Consider the following 26,056-nt stretch of genomic DNA (forward strand, 5'->3'; position numbering starts at 1 on the left):
TGGTGCGTCGGGGAACTCACGCAGCGTCAGAAAATAAAACCCTCTCTTTTCCTCCGTACCCAAATCTGTTAATTTGTTTTTTTTTCAAGCTAAGGACCCAAGATCCGCGTTTCTCTAACAGGGCTGCAAAAGAGGGGTTTGAGCAGTATGAGGCATGGCTACAATGGGTGAACTGTTCGGTATTTTGAAAATAAAACTTCACAGACATGTTTTGTATAGGTATGGCCCTACAATATATTTTTCAAATATAGAATGATAGGTCCACTTTAACAGAGGTTTATTTTTCTTTTAAAATCTTTTTTTTATATGGATAGGCCTTGACCTTAACATTTTAAAGGTTAGGTTGGATAGGTCGAAAGGAACGTGAGAGTTTTGAGCTACGCTTTTGAGAGAGGGTACATGTTGGTATCCACCAGGCCATAGTGAAGTTAAGTTCAGAGAAACCTTTAAAGAGGGAAAATGTATGGGAGACTTGCAAAGCTGCGTAGGGTGGGAGGTAAAACAAGTTCACCTGCAGGCATGACGGTTCCGGTGTGGGAAGTTTGCCAAAGACTCCAGACACCACATCTTCATTGAACTGCAACATTCAGAAAGCTAACCCTGGTGGTGATACGCTTAATCAGCAACTCATTCGGCAAGGGCTTGAATGGGACCGATCTTTTTTTTTTTTTTTTACTACTCTGGATCAATAGGTAACCCTGTTTTACCCTGCCTTTACCATAGCAGTCAGATCAGGGTTTGTAGTTTCTTTGGGATTTCTAAAGTTGTGCCTTGCTCTGGGGCATAACGTTAGGTGGACTGCTATCATTAGTCATGTTGCTAAAATCACATGTACAAGTACTTTCCATATCTAATCAGACCTTTAAATCTAGTAAAAGCTAATTGTTTACTTCATTCAATGAACGAACAATTAGTGTGACCCTGAAATGATTTGAAAAGTGCAAAGAATCCATCCACTCCCACCTATTGCCAATCAATGAAATGTATTAAATTCCAAGGCAGGAAAAACATAAAGAAGGGCAAAAAGATAATACACACGGCATCTATTGCACGTCTGTCCGTCCTGGGAGAGGGATCCCTCCTCTGTTGCTCTCCCTGAGGTTTCTCTCATTTTTCCCTTTAAACTGTGGGTTTTCTCCGGAAGTTTTTCCTTGTACGATGTGAGGGTCTAAGGACAGAGGGTGTCGTATTGTCATACTGATATTTTGTACAAACTGTAAAGTCCACTGAGACAAATGTAACATTTGTGATATTGGGCTATATAAATAAACATTGATTGATTGATTGATAATACGTGACCACCATTATGGAAACATACGAAAAGCAACAGCTCACAGTGAGAGCGAGAGAAAGAGAAGCCTATCAGAGATATTTGGGTTGTTTTGTTTCCTTTGTGCCGTTTTGTGCCAGCTCTCTTTAACTTATTTATGATTCAGGGGACTCGCAACTACAAAACAAATGGGGAAAATATGAGGAGGACAGAAAACAAATGAGGAGGTTAAAACTGAGAATCAGGCAAGAAGATCAGCGAGAACCCAATGGGAGCAGAGAAATGTATTTTGCTCCAAGAGTCCTTTAAGGTGAACGGAAATGAAGGACCCTGATGTGAAAGAAAAAGACAAGAAGGGGAAAAGGAGGAGAGGGAGTGGGGTGTTTCCCAGAGGCGGAGATGTGTTTGTGTGTGAACTAATCTCTCCCTCTCTGTCTCTCTCTCCCCCACACACACACACACACACACACACACACACACACACACACACACACACACACACACACACTCCCTCCCTCTCTCACAGTCACTCAGTTGCAACAACACGCTCACCGAGGTCGGCAGCACAAAGCAGAGACGCTGTCTTACCAGCTTTCACACACACTTTCTCCACACCTCACTCGAACACACGCGCGCAGACATTCAACACACACCTCTTCAGCAACACCCGGGGAGCTGAAGCCTAACTGACGAGAGGAAGGAAGGACACTGGTGAAGAGAAGAAGAAGTAATAGAAGCTGAAGAAGAAAAGATAAAGACACATTTTGTAAACCATCAATAAGGTAAGACTTTTATTTTATCTCATCCATTCAATCACAGCTTATCTGTATTTAAAAAGCCACCCACTGTGTAAATCACTGCCAATGTTTACACAAAGTGAAACGCAAACATCAATTAGAACACAGTGTAAAGTCTCATCTCATGCTGCAGGGTAGGGGTACCTGTACAGTATCAGTGGGCAGAGTCTATCTCCCCTCACTCTCTGCAAGTTCTTGAAATCTCTCTCTCTCTCTCTCTCTCTCTCTCTGTGTTACACGTTCATAAAACCACATGCGCTCCAGAGGCTTGTTTGTTTACCTTTCACCTGGCAATACGTAAGTTATAATGAAGAAGAAGAAGAAGAATTTATATAGAAGAAGAATTGATGTTTGGGCTTTTAGTCACAAAGGCTGACATGTGGAGAAAGAATGGGGAAGTGAAAGGTTCACTCATCTTTGTAGATGAAGTTGAGGAGGTCTTTTTTGTGTGTGTGCGTTCAACCATGCGCTGGGTGTATACAAAATCAGAGGCAGAGTGAGATATGAGGTGAAAGCAGAAGGAAATTGCTTTAGGAGGAAATCTAACAAAGAGTGTATAGTGTCGTGGGTGCTAATGCACAAGAGCACTTCTTAGTTTTGTTACGCACTTGTTCCTTTACTTTAGTGACGCAAGCAATCTGAAGAAATTACTTTTTGCACCTTGACAGAAACAGTGTTTTTGACGTTTCGCGAGGATACTGGCTTGGTAGTCGCGTACTTCCAAGTCACTTCCTTCAGAAACGAACAGTGACGTGCGGTGTGAGGTTCATGGCTGGTGAGGCACTGACTCTTTCAGTCAGATTTACAAATATTATATTTTGACCTTAATCGAAATGTTCGGTTATTTTCAAAAGCTTTTTTAGTCTGATATTTCGATTCATTTTAAACAGACCGTTCAACAAAAAAAAATCTAAATATTGGATTGTTCTTTCTTAGTAAGAACCCATTTTCATTACAATTGGGGTCTTACCTTGACTTGAAGATGAAGTCCATGCTATCCTTCTGGACAACAATCTCTATTACTTTTTTGTAAAAGTCCTCCTTATCTTCCTGTAGTTTCAAAAGTCTAGCTTGTTGTTTGCGTCTACGTAGAATAACAGTAGCAACAAGAACCTGTGGGCTCACGTGCGCCCCCTTCAGGAGTGCAAAAAGCAGCAAAGTGAAAAGTAATGTTCACAATCTACAGAATAAAATATAGAATGAAATGAATGATGAATAAACAGTGAGGGGTATGCATACACTAGAAGATATACACAGTAGCCTATGAGCAGTATGAGCAGTCTGAACAGTGTGTATGAATATGCTAAGATATATAAAGTATGAAAATGGTAAGCAGTGCAAGTATAGTATAATATTTATAGATATTAATTTCAGCGCTCAGCTCGAAATACCATGCGGATGCGACTCGTTGGTTTCCCATCAAGCATTTCGCTTCTGCAGCTCGTGGAGAGAAACTGCGCCGCCTCGCTCTCAAGGCTGCCGGCGTCTTTGTCCCGCGAGATTTCAACGTCTCATGTAGGCGAGCCTCCAGAGCAAGTCGGACAAAATGACTAACCATCATCCAACGCACTAGCTGCAAGACGGTGATCGCAATTGCGCAGGTCTGCGTCGGTCTCGCTCATCTCAAACAAGCCTATTGTCTGCTCTCTCTCTCTGTGTGTGTGTGTGTGTGTGTGTGTGTGTGTGTGTGTGTGTGTGTGTGTGTGTGTGTGTGTGTGTGTGTGTGTGTGTGTGTGTGTGTGTGTGTGTGTGTGTGTGTGTGTGTGTGTGTGTGTGTGTGTGTGTCAAAACAAACTGTGAGCAATCTGTGTCATGTGAGAGGTTAATGATACATCAAGATGCAGCGAGTCTCATAAAGAATGAGCTCATGATAGATAACCATTACATTCTGTACTTGTCAATAATGTTCAATCTGTGATACTGTTAGAAAGAAGTACATGGCGTCCTTAGGAAGATCATCTGTTTTACAGTTAGTTTTGTGGCTTTTTCAATAAATAGAAGAAGGGCCGCAAAGGTAGCATGAACAGTGACTACAACGTTCAAGGTCAGACCCACAGAAACCTACGATGCAATAGAAAAGCTCAAACAAAATCATCTTACTTGAAAAAAGAGAAATTCTGTGGTACATTATTTATCCTTTAAAATCTTTTAGATTTAAAAACAAGGTGTGAACGCATGCACATATATTTTTTATTTTTAGTTTACATTATGTTGTTAGATATCAGTGCCTTGTTTACAAAATTAAATATATTTTGAATATAGCCTACTACTAATTTGGAGCCTAGTTTCCGGCCACTCTAAGAAATGTAATCCAAATTTCATTGCTCTTTTTTAGCTGTTTTTGGTCTCTACCCACTCCTGAGGGAAATATCTGGCTCTTTTTCTTTCAAATGTTTCACTTTACTACTTTGGTGTGTTTTTGCTTTAAACAACACTTTGAGAGAGGTGAGAGCGACCCAAAAGAGTAACGTTGGGGACAGGAATACTAAAACTATGAGCTAAAGTTGCTATGAAACTCTCTATATCTGCTGAATCAGGCAATAAGTGGGGTCACTACAAGCAACACATGTTTTACAAATAGTTATCCAATCCATTATTAATTCCAAAATGTACTTTAGTTCAATGGAAACATGGCGAGAAAGCGTGAGCCAGAGCAATTTGGATCAAAAGCAAAATGGATATTTTTGTGGGCGAAAATTAGGGACATTGGACGATTGGAGATAAGAGGCTGAGAGCGACACTGACAAAGACATTGCATCAAATCTAGGGGTTTGACATGTGTGTGCGCGCGTGTGTGTGTGTGAGGGGGTCTCTGCCACCTTGATAGAAGAGTACATTATGGCTGTTTGGGCACATTAAGGCACATTAGCTGGAGGAGCACCCCTGAATAATGCATGGCCCTTATTTATGAGCAGAGTGCATACGTCCTCTGAAGCGCACTGAAGCAAACACACACACACACACACACACACACACACACACACACACACACACACACACACACACACCATCAGTCACTTTGACATGCTCTCAAAATGACTACATTTGGCGAACTAGTGTGAACAAGCATGACATGCCCATGAGTGATTGTGTGTGTGTTGGTGTGAGAGAGCAGTTCGTGTCTGACTGATAATATCTTGAAGACATCTCCAAATATCTTCATGCCGGCATTAAAAGAGGCAGCAGTATTCTCAGTGCGCTCTGCTGAACGGTCGTCAGGTCTAACAGGGCAGCCATGGACTCCATTAACGTCTCACACACAAACTTTTAGACACACAAACGCAAGCAATGCACTTACATGACAGTCATCTTCAGACTTTCGACAATCAAACACTTTAAGTGACATTTTTACGATTGACTCCTCTCAGTTTCATCATAGCGTGCTGAATGATCTGGCCTCATCCGTTACCTAACAGTTTTGATCCAAGTGAAATATCATTTAACATCTACGCTCACGGAAATGACTGCAGGCCTAAAAGGGAGAGCCACATCATCTGCAGGAACTTGTTCACTTTCGTATTACTGACAGATAAATATCACGTAACTTCGGATCTATTTTATGTCATTCAGAATGCACAAATATCAATTTCGTTTATCGTACTAGCTGAAATATTTCACCTAACAACCTTTGCAAGTTGGTGCTAGTTTAATTTCAAAATGAGTTGTAAATGTTTGTGTACATGTTAAATGCTTGTTTGTAAATGAGCATCCTCTTGAAAATGTGTAACCTATCAATAAACAATATGCTCTTTTTACTCAAGTTTATATTTAGCTTTAAAGACACGTACTCTTGTTGATCCATTCAGGTATTTGAGAGGCACTTTGACGTCAGAGTTTGGTGAATCGGTCGCTAAAAAGGAATCAAATCCACAAGTAACGGCACCGAAAAATCGAATTAGACAGATAATAAAGCAACATCATGGTTTGTCTTATCAGAATGCACATTTTGTCTTTACTCGTGTTAAAAGGTTGCCTTTCGGCCGGCAGTCAAGAGTTAGATGCCGGGGTGATGATGCAGTGCTGCTAGAGGAAGGTCATTCAACAGTGTTAATAACCTTGGGGGGGTTGAATCAAACCGGCCAGTGTCAGGGTGAAGATTGATTGGTGAAGGGTGAAGTGACTCCAGCTTAGCAGGGAAATGCACATACACACACAAGCACACTCACACACACACACACGTACACTGTTGGGGCCGTCAGACCTCAGCCTCTATGAGGTGACACAGACTCCTAGTGGGTGGCAGATGGAGGAAGTGTGTTATTATGGTCCCACCCTGTGTTCTGGCCAAGACCTGCAGGCGTGGACAGCAACACCAAACTGTTACTTCATAACCCCAGAGAGTGAGGGAATCTTACATCTTGTCTTTAACCCACATTTTAGAAGACTTATTCACAACGTCGTATCTTAAGCTGCTTATTCCAAAATGATGCATTAATGTTACTGCTGTAGATGTTGAAGGCTGTGCTAATGTTGCACGGTAAGGTCAAATATAAATTCTCAAGCCCAGTTATCATTGTTAAGCAGACATATTTTAGGTTAAGCACACAGAAATCACGAAGGCCATCAACTCAAAAGCATTTCGACCACAATGACATATAGAGAAGTTCATTTACAATTTTGGGGTTAAATTGGCTCTGGATTGTTTGCCTATAGTATTTCGTTTTTTATTTTATTTTGGGATTTGTGATTTTCCTTTCACGTACTATCCTGCACACGGAGCTCAGAGGTCAGCGACAGAGCAGCTGTCCTGTGGCTGGCTGGGTTTCACTGTTTGGCTCAAGGGCACAACAGCAGGATTAGATTTATGTCAACACACTGGGCTCCAGCCAAAGGTTTCAGGCTGAGAGATGATCATCCAACTCTCAATGCACATCATCACTTAACCTGAGTGAAATACTGAGAGAATATAGAGAGACTTGACCGAGAGATAATAGTGTAGTTGATAATATATATCAAAGTACTGGAAATGTGTACGTTTGTAGAGAATAGTAGTAAGAGGAGCAACAATTTGCAAATTCCATGCTGCCTAAGATCTGCATTACGGCTGAAGCAAAACATCTCTTTTTGAACAGCAGCCCAAAACTCTCCTAAAAGTAAAACCCTAGTCCCATCCTATTGATAGTCTGCACCTCCACCGCCCCCTCGCCTCCTGCTGTCCGGTCAATTAAGATCAATCAACCCAATCTCCCATATCGACCTCCTCTGTACAGTAACACAGTCATTAGACACGCTGCTGGCCCGCTTCCAAAATGTAAGGAAACATTTCACAGGGAGGTCATGGAGGGCAAACAAAAACTCCAGAGGGAGGAGCAGAGCTTTAGATTTGCGGGGTGACCTTGATGGATACCAGACAGTAAGAGGGGGGTAACATCACGTGTGTGTGTGTGTGTGTCTGTGTGTGTGTGTGTGTGTGTGTGTGTGTGTGTGTGTGTGTGTGTGTCTGTGTGTGTGTGTGTGTGTGTGTGTGTGTGTGTGTGTGTGTGTGTGTGTGTGTGGTGTGTGTGTGTGTGTGTGTGTGTGTGTGTGTGTGTGTGTGTGTGTGGTTAGTGATGTCTCTCATTCTTTTCATTTGCAGAAACGACTGTCCTGGGGACTGTGTGTGTTGTGGTGTGACAGGGAGGAATGAGGTGGGGTGTGGGGGTTAAGTATGAAGGAAATAAAGCCATTCAAGTGTCATAAAGTGCTTGGTCAATCAAGACCACCCCATGCTAGGCACCTCATGTCATTTGCTGTAAGTGTGTGCGTGCGTGCGTGCGTGCGTGTGTAAACCAGTCTAGAGACTCAGTGGGATACTGAGCTCAAAGAGAGAAAGAAAGGATGCACCACCAGCGGAGCTCTGTGAAAATAGCTACAAACAGGATGATTAGAGTGTAATTTGTCCAACAACTTCACAATATCCTGTATGTGCGTGTAAATACATGCGCTTGCATTTGCACCTACGTCTCCCCCTGTGAGTCTGATTTTCTGCCTAATTTGTACCCACTGCCTGACTCCACTCCACAATGCTACAATGCTAACATACTTGTCAAATTACACATCCATCACATCAGCTGTCCGGATAAGTCCAATACTCCCTCCACTTTTAGCTCTGGTTTGCTCTCCACCATTACCTGAGTTTGCTGAATGCTCGACTGTGTTCTTGAGTACCTTTTTGAATACAATTTCTTGTCGGTATATACAGTACAATGGGTTTACCGGAGCACTTGTCTTAGAACGCTGACACTGAACATAACAATAACTGGTAAACAAATACATTAGAGGGTAAACAAATACATTAGAGGGTAAACAAATACATTAGAGGGAACATATTTCATTTGTAGAAACGACTCAAGACCACCCCATGCTAGGCACCCCATGCTAGGCACCTTGTGTGTGTGTGTGTGTGTGTGTGTGTGTGTGTGTGTGTGTGTGTGTGTGTGTGTGTGTGTGTGTGTGTGTGTGTGTGTGTGTGTGTGTGTGTGTGTGTGTGTGTGTGTGTGTGTGTGTGTGTGTGTGTGTGTGTACATACATTAGAGGGAACACATTTGGTAATCATTTACTGTGATTTCAACGTTAAGGATCTCTGTTTATTGACATCTTGCCACTAAACTGCACATTCTCTTAACCATCCCAATACAACTTTGTAAGAAATGACCCCTCTGATGATTCAGGACTCACTCGTTGCTCTATATTCATTTTTTTAAACTCATGATTGGAAATTTGACATGAACGCACAAACATGCAGCTGTCTGACAGCTGGATTCTGCTGGGTTAACCTCACCTGCCTGAGCAGCAGATTCTAACATTGAAGGCAAAGCGCTGAAAGACACCATCAGTCCTCTGACATGTTTGTCTACTCATTTCCATTTGCCCCACACAGAGGTTACTTCTGCTGAAGTAAAGCAAAATGTCAACTTTTAAATCATTGTCATATTTCAGTCTATCACTTCCTGTGTTTGCACAATGTATTTTTTCACTAGAGCTACAGTTACTATGGCTTATTTGGGACATAATCCCTTATTACTTTACATAATGTCAAATGTGTGAATGAAACCAGTAAGACTGGAGTGTTTGAAAAGAAAGATATCGACAGTGCAGCTTTTAAAAACCTAAATATAGCTGCTATCTGGGGTATCTGTTTCTCTCTGTGAGCCTGTGTTGACTTTAAGGCTGAACAGTTGGGACACCAATCAGACTAATTGTCCATGTTGGCCATCAAAGCCACCGGCAGCCGGTTTGGTTTATTACTATCGCCGCAGGGCTCCGTTTGGCCTGAACACCACACCAACTGTGGCATCATCTGTAACCACCACCACCCTGATTCTCTCACTCTCACTCTTACTCTCTCTTTTTCCATCCCTTCTAAAACCTCCTGGCTTTAACACTCTTCGGTCCCTGGGGTGTACTGTCCAGGTGAGAGGGATCATAACAATAGTTGCCATGGTAAGCTAGCAGCAGGAGCCCAAACACACCTGATGACGCTAGTACATCATTTATTTTTCTCTGTCTCTTTCCTTCCACTGTTCTTCCTCCATCCCTCAAATCCTCCTCATTTTACAAAAACACCATCTGCTTTTTTGCCCTATTTCACTCTCTGTTTTGTTTTGAGTTCCTTCTGCACGTACAGCGTATAATCCAGAAAAATGCGGTTAAGGGCTCAGATCATATTTGGGCTCGCTGGCCCGTGATGATATTGACCAGACACAACTTGCCCGCCCCCATCTGTTGCCCTCGTTCCAGACGCCCATGTGTACACAAGTATGACACTTATAATGTACAGCAAACAACGCTGAATTAACCCAAAAAAGAAAAGCTGCTGACCTTGCAGATGTGCCAAGAGGGACGCACACTAATCCTCCCATCCCCGCAAATTACCACACACACACACACACACACACACACACACACACACACACACACACACACACACACACACACACACACACACACACACACAGAGAGAGAGAGTCTCCTGCCCCCCTCAGTGTCCCATCACTCAGTGACAGTCGGGTTAAATCCACTCTGACGGGTCAGTCTTTCCTCACTGTCAGGCCAAGCTGTCAGGGCCAATTTGACTGTGAGAGACACCACATATGTTATGTCTGTGTGTGTGTGTGTGTGTGTGTGTGTGTGTGTGTGTGTGTGTGTGTGTGTGTGTGTGTGTGTGTGTGTGTGTGTGTGTGTGCCTGTTCTGGCAGAGAGATGGGCACAGGGGTGTGAACCAAGCACAGTGTGAGCTTTGTGAAGCTGTAGTAAAGTGATCGTGAAGTGAAGTGTTATCGTCGGAGATATCACCTCCACCGCATTTTACACACATTTTTGTTTTGTACTTGTTAATTTTCTTTGTTTATTACCAAAACCTCTCAAAACCACTACTACTTAACACCTTTTTGTTTTACTTTGGTTGGTGGGTAATTTGATTAATACAAAAAAAAAGGGATCAAGAAATGAGATCTTAGTTTCTGTAAATATCTTCTCTCATAAAGGGCTGTACGAAGCACAGAAGGGATATACGTTCCTGGATTGATTACTTTGCTAAAATATATTGGTAAATATATTGTTAAGGTGATATTGTAAAAATATGATTTGTGACACTACAGCAAACATTCATTTTAGATCGCCACATAGTAGTCAATATTCTCTAATACACTCAAAAATAAATACAGGTATTCTTGATTTTGAAATTCTATGAAATGCACAACCTGCATACTGAGAAATTACTCCCATATGCCTTTGAATGCCAAAGTACACAAGAGTTTGAAACCTTGGTGTAAAGTTGTGCAGTGTTTGTCTTTCTTAAAGACTGAAGCCAGGTTGTTAATTGTGTTATTAATTCTTTATAATAACTGAATTTCAACTTCAAACAGTGGGTACACTACTTTTACAAGAAGAAGAAAGGCACACAAAAAAGAGATTAAGGAAGACATGAATTACAAAAGGTAAAACAGAAGGAGAAAGATGGCTCCATGATGTAACTGACTCAGGAGATGACCAAGCATTACCAGACTGCTTCACTCTCTCTCACCACCTTAAAACGAAATGGCATGTGCTGGGCCCTGTGCCAGGTGGGTCAAATAAAAGCACACACACACACCCACACACAGTAGATTGTATGCCCAGACTCTCGTCTAATAATCATTGCAAACACACACACACACACACACACTCAGCGTGCGTAGATTTTCTATTTGTCACACACATTTTTTATGCATGTACACACACACTGACACACAAAGATTCCCTTGATAAAACTGGATTTCCTAATCACACACCCCCCTGAGCACTTCATCATAAAACAACAGTACTTTAGAAGCCCCACTTTACCTCCAGCACCCCCCCCCCCACACACACACACACACAATACACACACTAGAGAGGGGTAGGCATTTTGGTGTTTGATACGGTTGACCCAGATCTTGGAGCGTGCGCGGCTGAAGATGCGAGGGAGGAGGGAGGAAGAGGGGGAAGGGGGTATCTGGCTGTTATGCATGTATGAGTGAATACGATGATGAGGGGGTGAAAGGGCGGTGGGTGTGGGCTGCTTTGCTGCCCAGAGTGATTTTTTTTTCTTCTAAAGGGTCTAATTTGAAAACCAGCAGGGCGCTGATGGGTAAAAGACGGACAGACCTCAGCAAAGGTCAGAGCGAGAGAGAAGGCAACACATAAAGACATTATCAAATTGACACAACGTTTGGAGAGGCTTTTAGCAGGCACCAGACGTCCCCTATCTGTCTGCCAGCCACCATGGAGGTCCTTTGTGTGAATCATCTGTATTTGTAAAGTAACTAGATCAATGTGGTTTGTTTTTATAATGCTAATCCGCCATTTTGCACATAAACTCGGAGGCTAGCTAATCCTGGTCTTTATTCCTTATCAGATAAACACTATGTTTACAGTGCTTATATTTGGTTCACTTGACAGCTAGTAGATGCAAAATACTGCTTTGTTATACACATCGTTTTAGTAAAACAATTTATCTTTAAAAAGAAACTGTAGATAAAGAGAAATGACATGTGTTGATGTGTGTTATATGAGCTGCTATTGACACTATTGCACCACCATTTAACATGTTAATACATTGTGGGCTGATTGCCTCAATGGTCACCATGGAAATAATCTTGATATAAATAATACTACAAACACTTTTCGTAGCTATAGAGGAAGAGGCTCTTGTCAGTATCTTTATTAGTCCTCTTTATGTCTTCTTCTTCACTCTTAATCCCTTATAAAAAGATCAAATCTCCTCCTCGTGCTGATAACCAAGCACATCCTGAGCCAGTACCTGGTGCAGGGTGCCTCCAACTCCTGACACAGATAGACAGAGTGCCTACAAGAGGCCAAACTGCTTGACCTCAACAGAAATGGGGGAGTTGTTTTCTCTCTCTCATCCACATCTTATGTTTCTTTTATCTACCCTATGAACTTTGAAAGACCTGGCAGCAGACAGAACGTTGTATTGGGCTTAAACTGATATTTGTAACATCTTGTCATGGGAAAAAAAGAGGAAACTGGACTAGTATCATACATCTTCAAATATAACTCCTCGAACGTTCATTGTCCGCCTTGTCTTCGGTGCAATACATGACGAACACAAGAAGAACGGCAGCAGTCGTCCCAATGAGGAGCATGACTGATTCTCAGATGGCTTCATCTATTTTGAATACAGACCCCCCTAGGAGTGTTGGCCGAGTACTCTCCGGGCGGGTAATGGAAACGGAATGGGAAAAAGGACCAGTCTTGTTATATTTGGTTTTTATTCAGAGGCAAGATAGGCAGAAGATGAGATAAGTGTGTGCCCTAATCAGCATGTGCGATTGGTGGAGCAGGAACAGGCCGGGGGAAGGTATATGAACACATAAAACTGATAAAAGTGTGGCATGGTGGAAGTTTGCGGGTAGAGAAAAACAAACGGTGTAATAAATGAAGGTGAGACCCAGAAAATAAAGGAAAGGGAAGGAGTCCAGAGTGTTAAAGGGAGATGGATGAGACGGGATATGAATGTATGAAGAAAGAATAGAAAGCAGACAGAGAGATTTATCTGACTCTCACAGCCCAGGTGATATGACAGGCTTGGCAATCCAAAGCGTTTTACCACGCCACCCCCCACCCAGAACAATCTTCTTTCTGCCTCACACACACACACACACACACACACACACACACACACACACACACACACACACACACACACGCACACACACACACATCCTGCCTGCCTTCCGCCCATCTCCTCCCTTCTTGCCACCCTCCATCTCGCTGTACAGGATAATCCTTCCCCCACCCTGCCAAATACCACCGTTCAGTAAAAAGATATTTCCAAGGGTCTGGTTTGGAGACAGTCGCATGCTGCATGCTCATACAAAAAGCAAAGACACTGCACACATGCAGATGAAATGACACACACACACAACTTTTAAGATACAGACTCTCCCGATACGCAGCATCTGCCTTTCACAGATAATTACACCCCACCCTCCCCTATCCTCATTTTGCTCCCCATATCCATCGTTTCCAGGCTGGCAAGATACTTGTGTTTGTCAATATGGAGAATGCACGCATCATCGAAAATCCAGGCATCGTTTTGTTGTTGTTGTTGTTTGTTCTCCATTTATCCCGTCCCGCTAATGTGAATCACAAGGGGGGGAAGACAAGGACTTGCAATGACTCATGTGAGCCTCATTGAGCAGGGCTAAGAGGCCAACTGAGCTCATATGGTGATGATAAAAGAGCTGTCCAGCCGTTAAGCGGTGCTAATGAAGTTGGCCATTTTGTTTTTATTTTGTGTGGCTTACGCAAAAAGAACTGGCAGAAGATCCCCATAATCCTTTACAATCCTGAAATGCAGCTAGTTTTAATTTGTGTGCAGACATTCAAATCATCTGTAACACATCTGATTTAGAAAAACAATGTAATGTGATGTATGGAGCAAAACAAATTATTCCAAAAATAAAATTGCATGAAAACTAAAATCAGAAACACTATACCCACAATGATAGAATGACAACTCTCCATTCTATAGTCCTTTTCTTGTGCCATATTTGAACAAAAAGTGCAAATCTTACTGACAATGTATCTCCAAGAAAGGTGTTTGCAGCAGGGGAAATTAACAAAAGACACATTCTACTTGTACATAGAGCTGCTTCTCATATTTAAATCAAAATCCTGTCTCGTATCCAATTCGTCAAGATTAAAAGTTAATTCACTCAAAAATATTTCAGGGCAAAAAGGTGCTCTTCTGTTTTATTTATGAACAGCTGAGAGGCTGCTGCAGGGCATCCCCATTAGCATGGTGCCAGGGTTTGTTAGCAGATAAACAGGGACGGATTCAAACAACTCACAAAGAGAGTCAGGAACAGGCTGAGAACAAAAGGTGAGGGTTGAAGAGGACAAGGAAAAGTGAGAGGTAGGGTGGGGGGAGAGTAGAGGAGAGAGTAATGGAGGAAGGTCATTAGGTAAGGTGGAGGTGAACAGAGCTGACAGCAGGGGAATATACAAGCTCACAGAGGAGTCACAAGGGACTCCGCCACCACTTAACTCAAGGCATGTGTCTGGCTGTGACACACACACACACACACACACACACACACAGCCTCTTCCCATCAAAATGATGACTGCAGGTGTTCTGAATCTGACGTTCTTTCTGCTCGCTACAAGCAGCTAAGCACAATAGGCAGAGTTCATATATAGGCCATTTGTGGTTGAATTCACAAAGAAGTACTTAAGTAAAATATGTATAGCTAGTTCCGGTATATGAGGCGTGTATGTAAGGCATTACTAACAACACAATGCAAAGGAAAAATGCTATAGTCACCTTACTGGCTGTTTTACCGGCTGATGATATATTGGTCAAATATTGATAAAAATCAATAGTGATTTGACACATGTATTTAACTGAACATTTAACCAAAAACAAAAATGTTTCCTAACCTTTACCAGAGGGCTTGTGTTGCCTAAAGCTAGACTCTGGATGGAAATGTCTATCTCCTCAAGGGCTTACTTGTGGTATATTTATGTAGCTCATCCTCATACTGGAAAATATACTTTCTCCCACAAAGGAAAATTGTATAACACATGTTAAGTATTTTAAACGTATTACTAAGAGACTGAATTGCTCTGTCTCGTAAAAAACCTGGTATAGCATATGAATGCACAGCCTGCTCATAAGTCTGGAGATTGTTGTCTGGTGTATTGTACAAGACTGTTATTGGACACTGCAAATACCAAAACAGTGCCATTTCCATCCAACTGTGCACATTTACAAACCCTGCTAATCAGATAGTGGTCTCTAGCGGTGAGAATCACCACACATTTTTTCAACTGCATACCTCAATAAGATTACGTTTTTTGGCGCATTCTCTCATTCTTCTTTCTAACCATCTTTGTTTGAACCGGTTTGAACCCACTGCAAATCCAGATGATCTCATCAAAGGAAAATAAAAACTGGACAAAAAAAGGAACTGTTACCCAAAAGTGTGTTTATCGGTCAGTCTTCAATTGAAATAAATGAGTCAGGGAGTTTCCTTGGTCTGAAGAAAACATCCACCATACTCAGAGAATTGGTTTAGCTCTGCAGCTGAAAGCCAGACCAGATAAGAGCACTATGAAGAGGAGGTTAGAAGATGACAACAAGCCACCAAGCAGCATATGGAATTTTAATTGAGCTCTGTATTTGGTTTGCGGCACTGACTAATTAAAGGGTCACAGTCATTTTGGTCGACACTGTGCTTTGACAGGGTTTGACTGGGTACTTTGATTGTGTGAAGAGAGCATAATTTTGTTGATGTCTGATAAACCATGACTTTGCAAAAAAAATAAACAAAGGAGATAAAAACAGCCTTCAGCTCTATTCACAATAAAAAACAGGACAAAAACAGGAAGTTAGCCTTGATTTGGAGTCTTTTTCATATGGACGCAACTCTGTGGTCAAAGGTCAAATGTCCGGCTCACTATAACCTCAGATCCATCCCATTCTTGTCAATGTGATATTTCAGGACCATATTGAGGGAATTTCTTTTGGGACAAATGTACACTTGGACAGGAGGTTGAACTGATTAGGTTTTTGTTGACAAAAAAGGGTCACTGTGATCTCACTAAACATGGTTTTGGCAATAACTCAAGAAATAATTAGCTAAATATCACAAATGACAAACCAGATAACATAGGTGAGTTTGGATGGACATAGATGTCAACTGTAACTTGGCTGACAGAGGCATACAACCGCGAGGCAGTAAATCTAGTTTTTAAATAAAAAATGTACAAGCGCAAGTTCCAAATAGCCTCCATCTCAACGTCAACAAAACCACACAATACAGTTTAAAAGGGGAGTGATTTGTAAAATATCCATAAGCACTTTGGTCAATGTGGGTTGTTTTTAAATGTTTTTAAATGTGCTTTATAAATAAATGTGAGAAAATCTGCTTATAGTTCTGTTTCATATGGATGTTGAGAGATGTATCAATAGATCTCCTAATTTTGCTCTCAAAGTACACCAGATTGATGCTTTTAACTTCAACATTTAAAAAAAGTCTTCCCGGGGGAGCATGCCCCTGGTCCCCCCTAGAGGAGATTAGGTCCGTCCCATACTTAAATCATGTTCACATGGATAGGATACTAACACATTTGCACACATCTTGTGTCCATATCTTTCTGTTTTGGTGTTCATGCCACAACAGTGCTATCCTGGCTCCAAGATGGTGGAATGAGCTCCCCATTGACATCAGGACGGCAGATAGCTTGCACATCTTCCGGCGCAAACTGAAAACTCATCTCTTTCGACTCCACTTCGAGCGTTAGAACGATTAACGAAGCACTTTTATACCAATAAAGGACTGGATTACCTAAAGCCAGTTGAGTAGCACTTGAAATGTTTGGCTCTATGAAACCTGATATACTTATATGATTCTGTTTTCTTCAAGGTTGTGTCTTCCTGGTCGAATGTACTTATTGTAAGTCGCTTTGGACAAAAGCGTCAGCTAAATGCAATGTAATGTAATGTAATGTAATGTAACAGTGCGCATGCATGCATGCGCGAGTCATGGTAACATATCTGGATTAAGAGGTTGCTTTTTCTTTGCACAGCATGAAAGAAAGGCGAAATGAATGGGCTGTGATTTTAGTCTTTTTAAGCAGAGGTTCAGTTCGAGTACGACCCTCGGAGGATGTTGTAAAAATTGAAATGGCCCTTGAGAGGAAATAGGTTCCCCACCCCTGCTCTCATCTATCTCTGTAAAAATCTGTGTCATATCAATTGATTTTATTTCAACAATGTTTATAACATCAATATGGTGAACTACATAAGGCTGAAGAAGGGCAAGAAGATGTGTTAGGTCTTCAATTCTAAATGAGTCAGATCTTATCCTCCTTCCTGCCAGGCCCGGACTGGCCATCGGGAGGACCGGGAGGTTTCCCGATGGCCTTGCCTATTAAGTGGGCTGCTGGCCTGAGGATTTTATTTTTTTTATGTATGTATTGTGAACATAACGCTGCGCAAATGTTGGTCTGACTCTGCCTCACAGAGGGTGACTGGCTGTCTACATGATGTGGCCTGCCGACATGGCCACTTTCAAACAGATCATACACTAATGCCCTCGATTGGTCTCTGTGTGTCATTCAAGCTCGGGAGGGTGTGTATGTGTGGCGCGAGCGAGCGAGAGAGAAAGCGCGCGCACCGGTTACGTGTATTGTTGTTGTTAGCATCTGGTGCTAGCTAGCTGCGCTAATGGATATAATGAGCTGTCAACAAGGTGGAGGAGAGTCCTCTCCTGTCAGACTGAGAGACAGATAACTACAGCTCAGGTGAGGTAAAGGACTTTAGAGTGTTTAGATAGTTAACTTAGTCTAAGTTCTCTGTGGGTCTCAAACGGTTTGGTCACCATTTATGTAAACACATATTTCCATTTGAAGGGGGAGTGATAAGTAAAATATGCATGAATAATACAAATTGTTTTTAACTAGGTGAAAAAAGGTAAGATAAACTTAAAAAACTTGTTGAGAGAAAACTAGTCTTTGCTTCTGCCTCAAAGAGGAGCAGGGAGGAGAGGGGGGAGACAGGAGAGGCTGGTTCAGGAGCCCAGACACACTCACAACTATACATGAACCAAAAACAAATAAATAAACAAGTTTCAATGTTTTTTCATATTGGATATGGTATGTTATTGGTTATGGCCATGCTCTTATGATTTTATGATTATTTAAATGTATACAGTTCTGTTTCATATGGGTGTAGTCTCTCCACTCCATGTTCACGGATAGGTTCCTAAATAGATTTGCAAATATTTGTTTAAATAGTAACGCATGTCCTTATGTTTATTCTGGGGGTAGTAGATTTAAAGTTTAGGGCTATCATAGACAATAAATATTGACAAATACATCCAGGAAAATGGCACAAAAGAAAACTGGTAGTGGCCTGGCTGGGTGTATAATTCCCGGCCTGACTTATTGTCCCAGTCCTGCCCTGCTTCCTGCTGACAGCAACACTGTAGTGCCACGGCCAGAACACCAACACTAACAAACCCCACACTCACCAAGGGATGGCAGAGGATTGCAACATCGATGACGACAATGTCGCCAAGCCAGGGGATGGCACAGAAGGTCGGGGGTGCAGCGATGCTCCCTGAAGGTGCAATTAGCACTCCACTACGGGAACAACGCCAGACAGGGTTCCTCCTCTGAACCAGAACATTGTCACACTAATTAATAAGTCAGTCTCATCAGGGCGGTTTCAACACAATAACAACAATAACAGGAAAGGCACAAGAACAAGGGGAAGGGTTATTGTGTGCTAACAACTGCGTCAGACTATTCTGTTAAAGAAAGACAATATAATTGGTTTACATTGTTAAAAAGTTCCTTGGTAAATGACATCTTCCAAGATTTAAGGAGCACTTGTATGGCTTATTTGTTTTTATCTACCCAGCATTGAAAAAATACAACACTTTCAGAGCTCTCACAAATATCACAAGAACATGTTTTTCTTTCAATCCTTTAAAAAAAACTGTACAAAAGAATCTTTCTACATCATGCAGGAGAAAAATCACCCAGAATGCAATGCAGCGATATTGCCGTTTTTTAAGAAGCGATATGAACAAACTATTTACGGTTTTAGATGTATGGCAACTAACTACCAAACTCAGTGGTTTCTGCACATCTTTTCAGTCACTTTGGGATTTTGTCTGCCAGGATTTCCCAGTATTCCATCAACAGTTTTGTCCCCAATGAAGGATGACATAAAAAGTAGGATAAAGTCAAACTCGTACCTTTTCCTAATTCACTCTCCAGCTCTTATCACAGTTCCACCACCTAAACCTTTGGGACAGAGAACATCTTGAGAGGAAAAAGCACAGCTGTGAATGAAGACACCAACAGACTCGTTAGTGTGATTAGAGACACCTGCAGTTGGAGCCTGTGTTTGATGAGTCCATAAATAACAACCAAAAAAGAAGTGAAAGTTTGTGCATAAGCATAAATTACAATATTTAAGATATTTGAATGAATATTTTCACTTACCCAAAAATGGTCCCACTACAGAGACAAGAAAAACTAAAGTAAGCTAGCACGTGTGACGGACAAAGACTACAAAATAAACACAAAATGCTCTCATTATATTCACACTCTGATGTGTGTTCCCAAGTGCCTATGTTCCCAAATTCAAAATTCTGACACATAAAGATACATTTGAGTAATTTTCCAGGGCCCCATGCTAACTTCCAATTATGTGTTGCCATAAAACATGTATTATTTAGCTAACCCAGAGCTCGGGAACTTCATTTTCATGGTCTTAATGTGGAATGAATTGTTTGGGAACCAGCTTGGTCTCATTCACAGGTTGTCAAAAATGTACTTGTTTAAACCCAAACTATAATCTTTTTTTGTCTAAACCTGTGTGAACGATTGGGGGAAAATAAGACCATAGGCAATCACCCGTCACAAGATGACATGAACTCCACTTGAAACCACAACTTCTAAATGTATCTTTGGTTTTTGTATGGATTTGAACAATTATTATGTATATAATGCTTTTCACAAAACATCCTAAAAAAGCTATTTTCTTCACAGCGATATTCTTTAAAACACTCTGTGAAGAAAAGCTCTGCTCTGTGGCTAAGCAGCTGATCCGTGCTGTTGAGGCACACAGAGGTCTGGTTGCCTTGCTCAAGGGCAAAGTATTGTATAAGAAGAAGCTGTGAATAAACATAATTCTTGGCCTTGTTATGTGTTGGAGCTGATGACATTTGATGCTCAGCTGCAACCAAACAGTGCTAAATAAAGGATTAGTTTATTGCATCTGTGAAATGTGTTTTTTTGACACTGAAGAAAAATGTTGAAACCCCAAAAAATACAGAGTAAACCCAAGACACAGCATTCAGACATTCACTGCAACTTTCTTCTATACTCTAAAATGCTTCAGCAGAACTCAGAGGGGTGTTGGTGCTAAACCTCATAACAGCATTAATGTTCAATGCATCCCCTCTCTGGGTGCTTTAGATGTAGATTCATATTTTAATATCTTCTGGCCATAATCACATCACAGCCCTATATTCTGGGCTGAAGCCATCATTCCTTCGGCTGGGTCTTTGTAGAATCGTAGAGTCGTCTCAGACATGTGGGATTATGAAACTGTTGAGCATGCATGGAGATATATTGTGAGCGTGTATGAGAGATGAAAGAAACCGTCTGGGACGACACACCCTTAAAATCTGTGAGTGATGCCGGCGGTGTTTCCCTCCTCAAGGGAAACATTTCACATTTGTATTTTTCTCATGAAGAAGGTTTTGTTTGTATTTGATCAGGAGGCACCTGTTTTTCACACCTGTGTGTGCATCCTCATGAGATCTGTTAGTGTAGTTTAATTTGATGGAACATTTCCAAACACAAGCATCTTGTCTTGTGCTCATCTGTTTGGACTTCATTTGCTTTATTTGATAACTTAAAGTTTTTGTTTCTACGGTTGAAATTCTTGAAAATAATTCATTAATATAATTATTCTTAAGACATTTCTTCACACCATGATATGGAGATTGTCATGTCTGCGTGCCTTCATGAGGAAATCTTTGTTTTTAAGTATATCTGAATCTATTTAAGCTCCGTGGTCATTTGGACAATTGTGGCTTATTGATTTGTGAGTTTATTCCAACTCTGATTTTCTTCTTTCGAACATTGCTAATGACAAGAGCTAACGAGGATCCAATGACATCAAAAATAAGTGACATGGTTCAAAGTTTAAGGTCAAATATAAATGTCCAAAATGTTAATATTTATTTTTTTATGATTTTACGGCTTGTTTTAAGAGAAGAAGAAAATAATGAAAAATGTTGCATTTAACCTTTTCTCTTTTCTTGTCTCATAGGTTGTCCAATTGAACAGCTTCCTCCTGGGGGCCCCTGCTGACGGACCCTACAAGTGCGGGAGCTTCATGAGTGTGTGCACTTAACCCCCTGTGTGTGTGTGTGTGTGTGTGTGTGTGTGTGTGTGTGTGTGTGTGTGTGTGTGTGTGTGTGTGTGTGTGTGTGTGTGTGTGTGTGTGTGTGTGTGTGTGTGTGTGTGTGTGTGTGTGTGTGTGTGTGTGTGTGTGTGTGGCACCATGCTGTGGACAGTGATCCTAGCGCTGCTGATGCTTCTCCTGCTGCAGACTCAGCTCTCTGTGTGCTTAAGGGGATTACGCAGCGGGGTTTCCAGCTCCTCCTCCTCTTCCTCCTCCTCTTCCTCCTCCTCCTCCTCCTCCTCTTCCTCTTCCTCCTCCTCTTCCTCTTCATCTTCCTCGTCCTCTACCTCCCACAATGCCACCCAGCAGCGGTTGCCCGGAGCGATTATTATTGGGGTGCGGAAAGGCGGCACCAGAGCCCTGCTGGAGATGCTCAACCTGCACCAGGACGTGGAGGTGGCAAAGGCCGAGGTAGCGGACCATAACTTTCACCTCATAATTATACTAACAACAGTGGTGGGAAGTAACTGAGTACATTTACTTCAGTACAGTGCAGTTTTGTTCAATCTTCTGTTACTTTAGTTAGTCTCTCAGTAAAATATTGTACTTTTCAATCCATTAGCTGCAGTTATATGTTACTTTACATTCACCTTGTGACTATAAAAGACCAATCAGTACCACCTGGATTATCTACAACATTTCAATGCTGTTTAAAGGTCACCACATTTAGAATATACTACGTGGTGTGTTTTTCAAAAAAAGTGCTTAGTTATTATACACTGATATACTTGTCCAATAATACTTTCTGTATTTGTATTATTGCAGGACTTTCAGTACTTTGACAATACTTCTATGACGGTAGAGCAACAAATACTTACGCTAAACATGACCCTACTCCTCCTGACATTGTCACACTTTCCTAAATACTACTTTAGGGATTGATGAAGGGTAACAACTGCCTGACTGATTTGGCAGAAAGTATCTAACAAGTAAACACGCATAAAGAAACCAAAGACTGCTGCAAACACAAATGAACATAAGTACTGTTCTTATCCTCCTATCCCCAATAAACTTCACTGTTTCATACCTGGCACAAATAACCGTTTGCTCATGATCATATTACATTTGTTACAATTAATTCATCAAGTTTAAGCTTGAAAACATGTTTAGGTGAATTTCCCACTCCAGGTGAACTTTTCCCCTATTATAATCAGAGGCATACATTAAATAAGAACAAAGAAATGATATGTCTTGCAGTGTACTTACATGGTTATGAATGATGACGGCCTGTCCCGAAGAGGCTGCACACAGAGAAATCCTAATCAGGGTAGTTCGAGGTGAAGACTGCAAAGTTGGAAAGTTAGCTCAAAGTAATAGATTGCTCTTGACAAGATGGGGAAGAAATAAAAGAGCTCAGTGTCTTGGAGATGTATCATCCCTACACACTCTGAGAAGAGAAGTTTGCAACCCTACTGCAGGTGCATTTTATGGTCATGCTTTGTTGTCATGCATGTAGCTTATTTTAATTTTCTTTATCAACACCACATCTTGTTTCCCTCTGTTAGGTGCACTACTTCAACATCGAGGAGCACTTCCGCCGAGGCCTGGCATGGTACAAAGCCCAGATGCCCTTCACTCTTCCTGGTCAGCTGACGGTGGAGAAGACCCCTGGCTACTTTGCGTCCCCTCAGGCTCCTGCACGAGTCTGGGCCTTGAACCCCGCCGTGCGCTTGTTGCTCATCGTCCGGGACCCGGCTGAGAGGCTGATCTCCGACTACACCCAGGTCCTGCACAACCGCCTGACCCGCCACAAGCCCTACCAGCCTCTGGAGGAGCTCCTGATCAACAAGGGGCACATCGACCCTGCCTACAAGGCGCTGCAGAGGAGCCTGTACCACCAGCATCTGGCCCGCTGGCTGGAGGTCTTCCCCAGGGAGCAGATCCACGTGGTGGACGGCGACGCACTCATTCAGGATCCCTTCCCCGAGCTGAGAAAGGCAGAGAGGTTTCTGGACCTGCCGCCCAGGATAAGCCCCGACAACTTCTACTACAACACCACCAAGGGCTTCTACTGCCTCCTGTCTGCGGGACACGACAAGTGCCTGGACGAGTCCAAAGGCAGGCCGCATGCGCCGCTGAGCACCCAGGCCTTTCAGAAGCTTTGTCGCTACTTCAGGAAGCCCAATAAGATGTTCTTCGAAATGATAGGAAGGTCGTTCTCCTGGTGCTGAACCAGTGGTGAAAAGCCACTGTGGAGATGAAACAGCTCCTGTACAATGCCGACACATTCAGGGACAGAAGGGGAGAAAGAACTGTGGTTTGTGTTTTTGTAGGTAGATGAGTGGAAAGAGTCTTATTTGAATTTATTTCACAAACATTTCTTGTTGTTGATACCTACTCAGGTGTAAATGTGGCCAACGAGAGCAGATGAACAACGTAGCTGCTCGTGTGGCCAACACAAACCATTACGACGACCAAGCTGGTGCCTCTTTGGATAAACTCACTTGACGAAGCTACGACAACTGTGCCATACGCAAGTTTGAAACTATATACGACTAACTCCTTTTGAGTGATCATTTGTGATTTGTGTGCAGACTTTGAGGTGACGCAAGTGGTGAAAGGATGGATGAATTTGTTGCACTATGAACTATTGCATAATAAAAAGAAGTCAATCAAGGTTCAACTTCAGACAAATAACTTTTAAATCAGATTTTTCTAACAGTTGTTACTTGTTGTGTGTAAGTATAAATGCTTAGTTGATTCATTTGCTTTTTTACAAGACTGACTTTTAGAGAAACTTTTAGTGAAAACACCTTTATTTTGCTATAGCTCTTTTGAACGTCCCCTTGAAATCTTGCTTTTTGTTTCTTATCTTACATTCAAGGCCAATGTAGTACCATTTTTCTGTTTGTGTTTTTTAAAATGTCCTTCTAATAAACGTGTTCAGTACAGTCTCCTGCCTTTTAACAGTCTCTATGAGGGTTTATGGGTTTAAAAACATCAAACATAAAGACACAGAGTCACTGACAGGTCTCTCTGAAAGCTCCTCTCTCTCAAAGTGCATGAAGATGTTCTCTGTCAGGGTCTATCTGACAGACTCCTTCCATTGAGGATCAAAGGACGCCTCCGTTCCCTTTTCATCGTGAAGTTATTCCTAAAGAATTACCTCAGGTTTCACCACCACACTGTAACAAATCACACCTGTAGGTCACCTGGGTGTCTGTGTGGTAATTCAAAGACAGACTGGATGCCTTTAGATAATTCAGTTCATCTGGAAGGACTAGATCAAACCGACATCACAAGGTTTAAGTTAAAGGATTGAAGGACAGGAGGGTTGTTTTAAGATACTTTACTTACTTTTATGTGAGACACAGTGTCCCACATTACACCAGACAGGGTGTGAGGTTAACTTAAGTTGAATGGGGCACTACTTTAAGCCTTCAGGTATAAATCAAACCAGGGCTGCAATTTATGATTATTTCCATTACTGACAAAGCAGCCACTTATTTTCTCAATTGATGGATTGTTTTGTTGATACAATGTTGGAAAATAGTGAGACATTAGAATGTGTGAATCACATCCCGAGAGCTGAAAGAGATGTTTTAAAATGTATTGTTTTCTAAGATTACGGTCCAAATGTTTTTTAATATAAAATCATCATTGGCATAGAGGACTTTTCAGTTAAACAATTTATAAATCACCTTAATACTTGAGATCAGCTCTCAACCCAGCATGCAGCAGGGTCTTGCCACACACTCAAAAAACCCTGAGGTGTTGTTTTGACTTTTTTCTTTACTTGATGATGCATGTGTTGGCCCCAAGCAAATCACAGTAATAAAACATCAGGGGACTTTTGACTCTCATTTTAACTGCAAGGATAAACCTTTTAAATAATTAAACTAGTTTTCAAATGAAATCCTTAAACAAGCAACCAAAATAATAATTTCTTCAAGACATTACAAATGATGTTGCAAAAAAACATATATTTTCTTCATTCAAACTTCAAGACTAAATCACAAGTTTTCAAAAACAAGATTGAACATGCCTTATATGATTTCCCCCCCCCCTCACAGTGTGTACAGAATATCAGTATGGCAATACGACACCCTCTGTCCTTAGACCCTCACATCGTACAAGAGAATGTGAGCTGAAGGCTGACCTCTGGCTGTCACCCTCCCTCCACCCTCCAGGGAAAACTGTAAAGACACGGCAGAGAGAGAGATGTAAGAATAAACAAATGATTCCCGCTCTTTGAAGATGTGAGGCGGCTGCGTCTTTCATGTGTCCCCTGCTGAGGTTCGCACTCATGTGGACAATACATCTCATGTCACGTTTGATCAGAGGAATCTTCACTTTGTGTGCTGGGGTTCCTGAGTTTGCAACAATTTCATAACCAACTTCATCTTAGACATTCTATTTTGGTGTGTTGTTTTATACATCCTGGTGTTGTTGCTGCATTTCACAAAGATCACCTGTTTTTCTGATCTGCCAAGATGGCGATCACTGCTGCTGCTGTGACCGTAAAAAAGTGATGCAGCGATTATGTATGTGTAAACTATCCAGGAAGTAGGCATTACACTTGTCCCCTCA

The 26,056-nt window shown here is 41.7% G+C and overlaps 1 protein-coding gene across 1 annotated transcript; it reads left to right on the forward strand.

The window, feature by feature from the left end:
- The first annotated feature begins 1,753 nt into the window (after positions 1-1,753).
- Positions 1,754-24,420, forward strand: hs3st1l2 (heparan sulfate (glucosamine) 3-O-sulfotransferase 1-like 2). The gene is made up of 3 exons (XM_034216624.1): positions 1,754-2,052; positions 21,392-21,937; positions 23,032-24,420. The coding sequence occupies exons 2-3, from the start codon at positions 21,626-21,628 to the stop codon at positions 23,695-23,697; spliced, it is 978 nt and encodes a 325-aa protein (XP_034072515.1). The 5' UTR covers positions 1,754-2,052; positions 21,392-21,625; the 3' UTR covers positions 23,698-24,420.
- The last annotated feature ends 1,636 nt before the right edge of the window (positions 24,421-26,056 follow it).

Source organism: Gymnodraco acuticeps, unplaced genomic scaffold (genome assembly GCF_902827175.1).
Source record: "Gymnodraco acuticeps unplaced genomic scaffold, fGymAcu1.1, whole genome shotgun sequence".
NCBI lineage: Eukaryota > Metazoa > Chordata > Actinopteri > Perciformes > Bathydraconidae > Gymnodraco > Gymnodraco acuticeps.

Bases quoted from the DNA above. Each gene is read 5' to 3' on its own strand.
- hs3st1l2 (XM_034216624.1), top strand. From the start codon at position 21,626: ATGCTGTGGACAGTGATCCTAGCGCTGCTGATGCTTCTCCTGCTGCAG. The intron at 21,938-23,031 runs GTAGCGGACCAT...TCCCTCTGTTAG, and splicing joins TGGAGGTGGCAAAGGCCGAG to GTGCACTACTTCAACATCGA.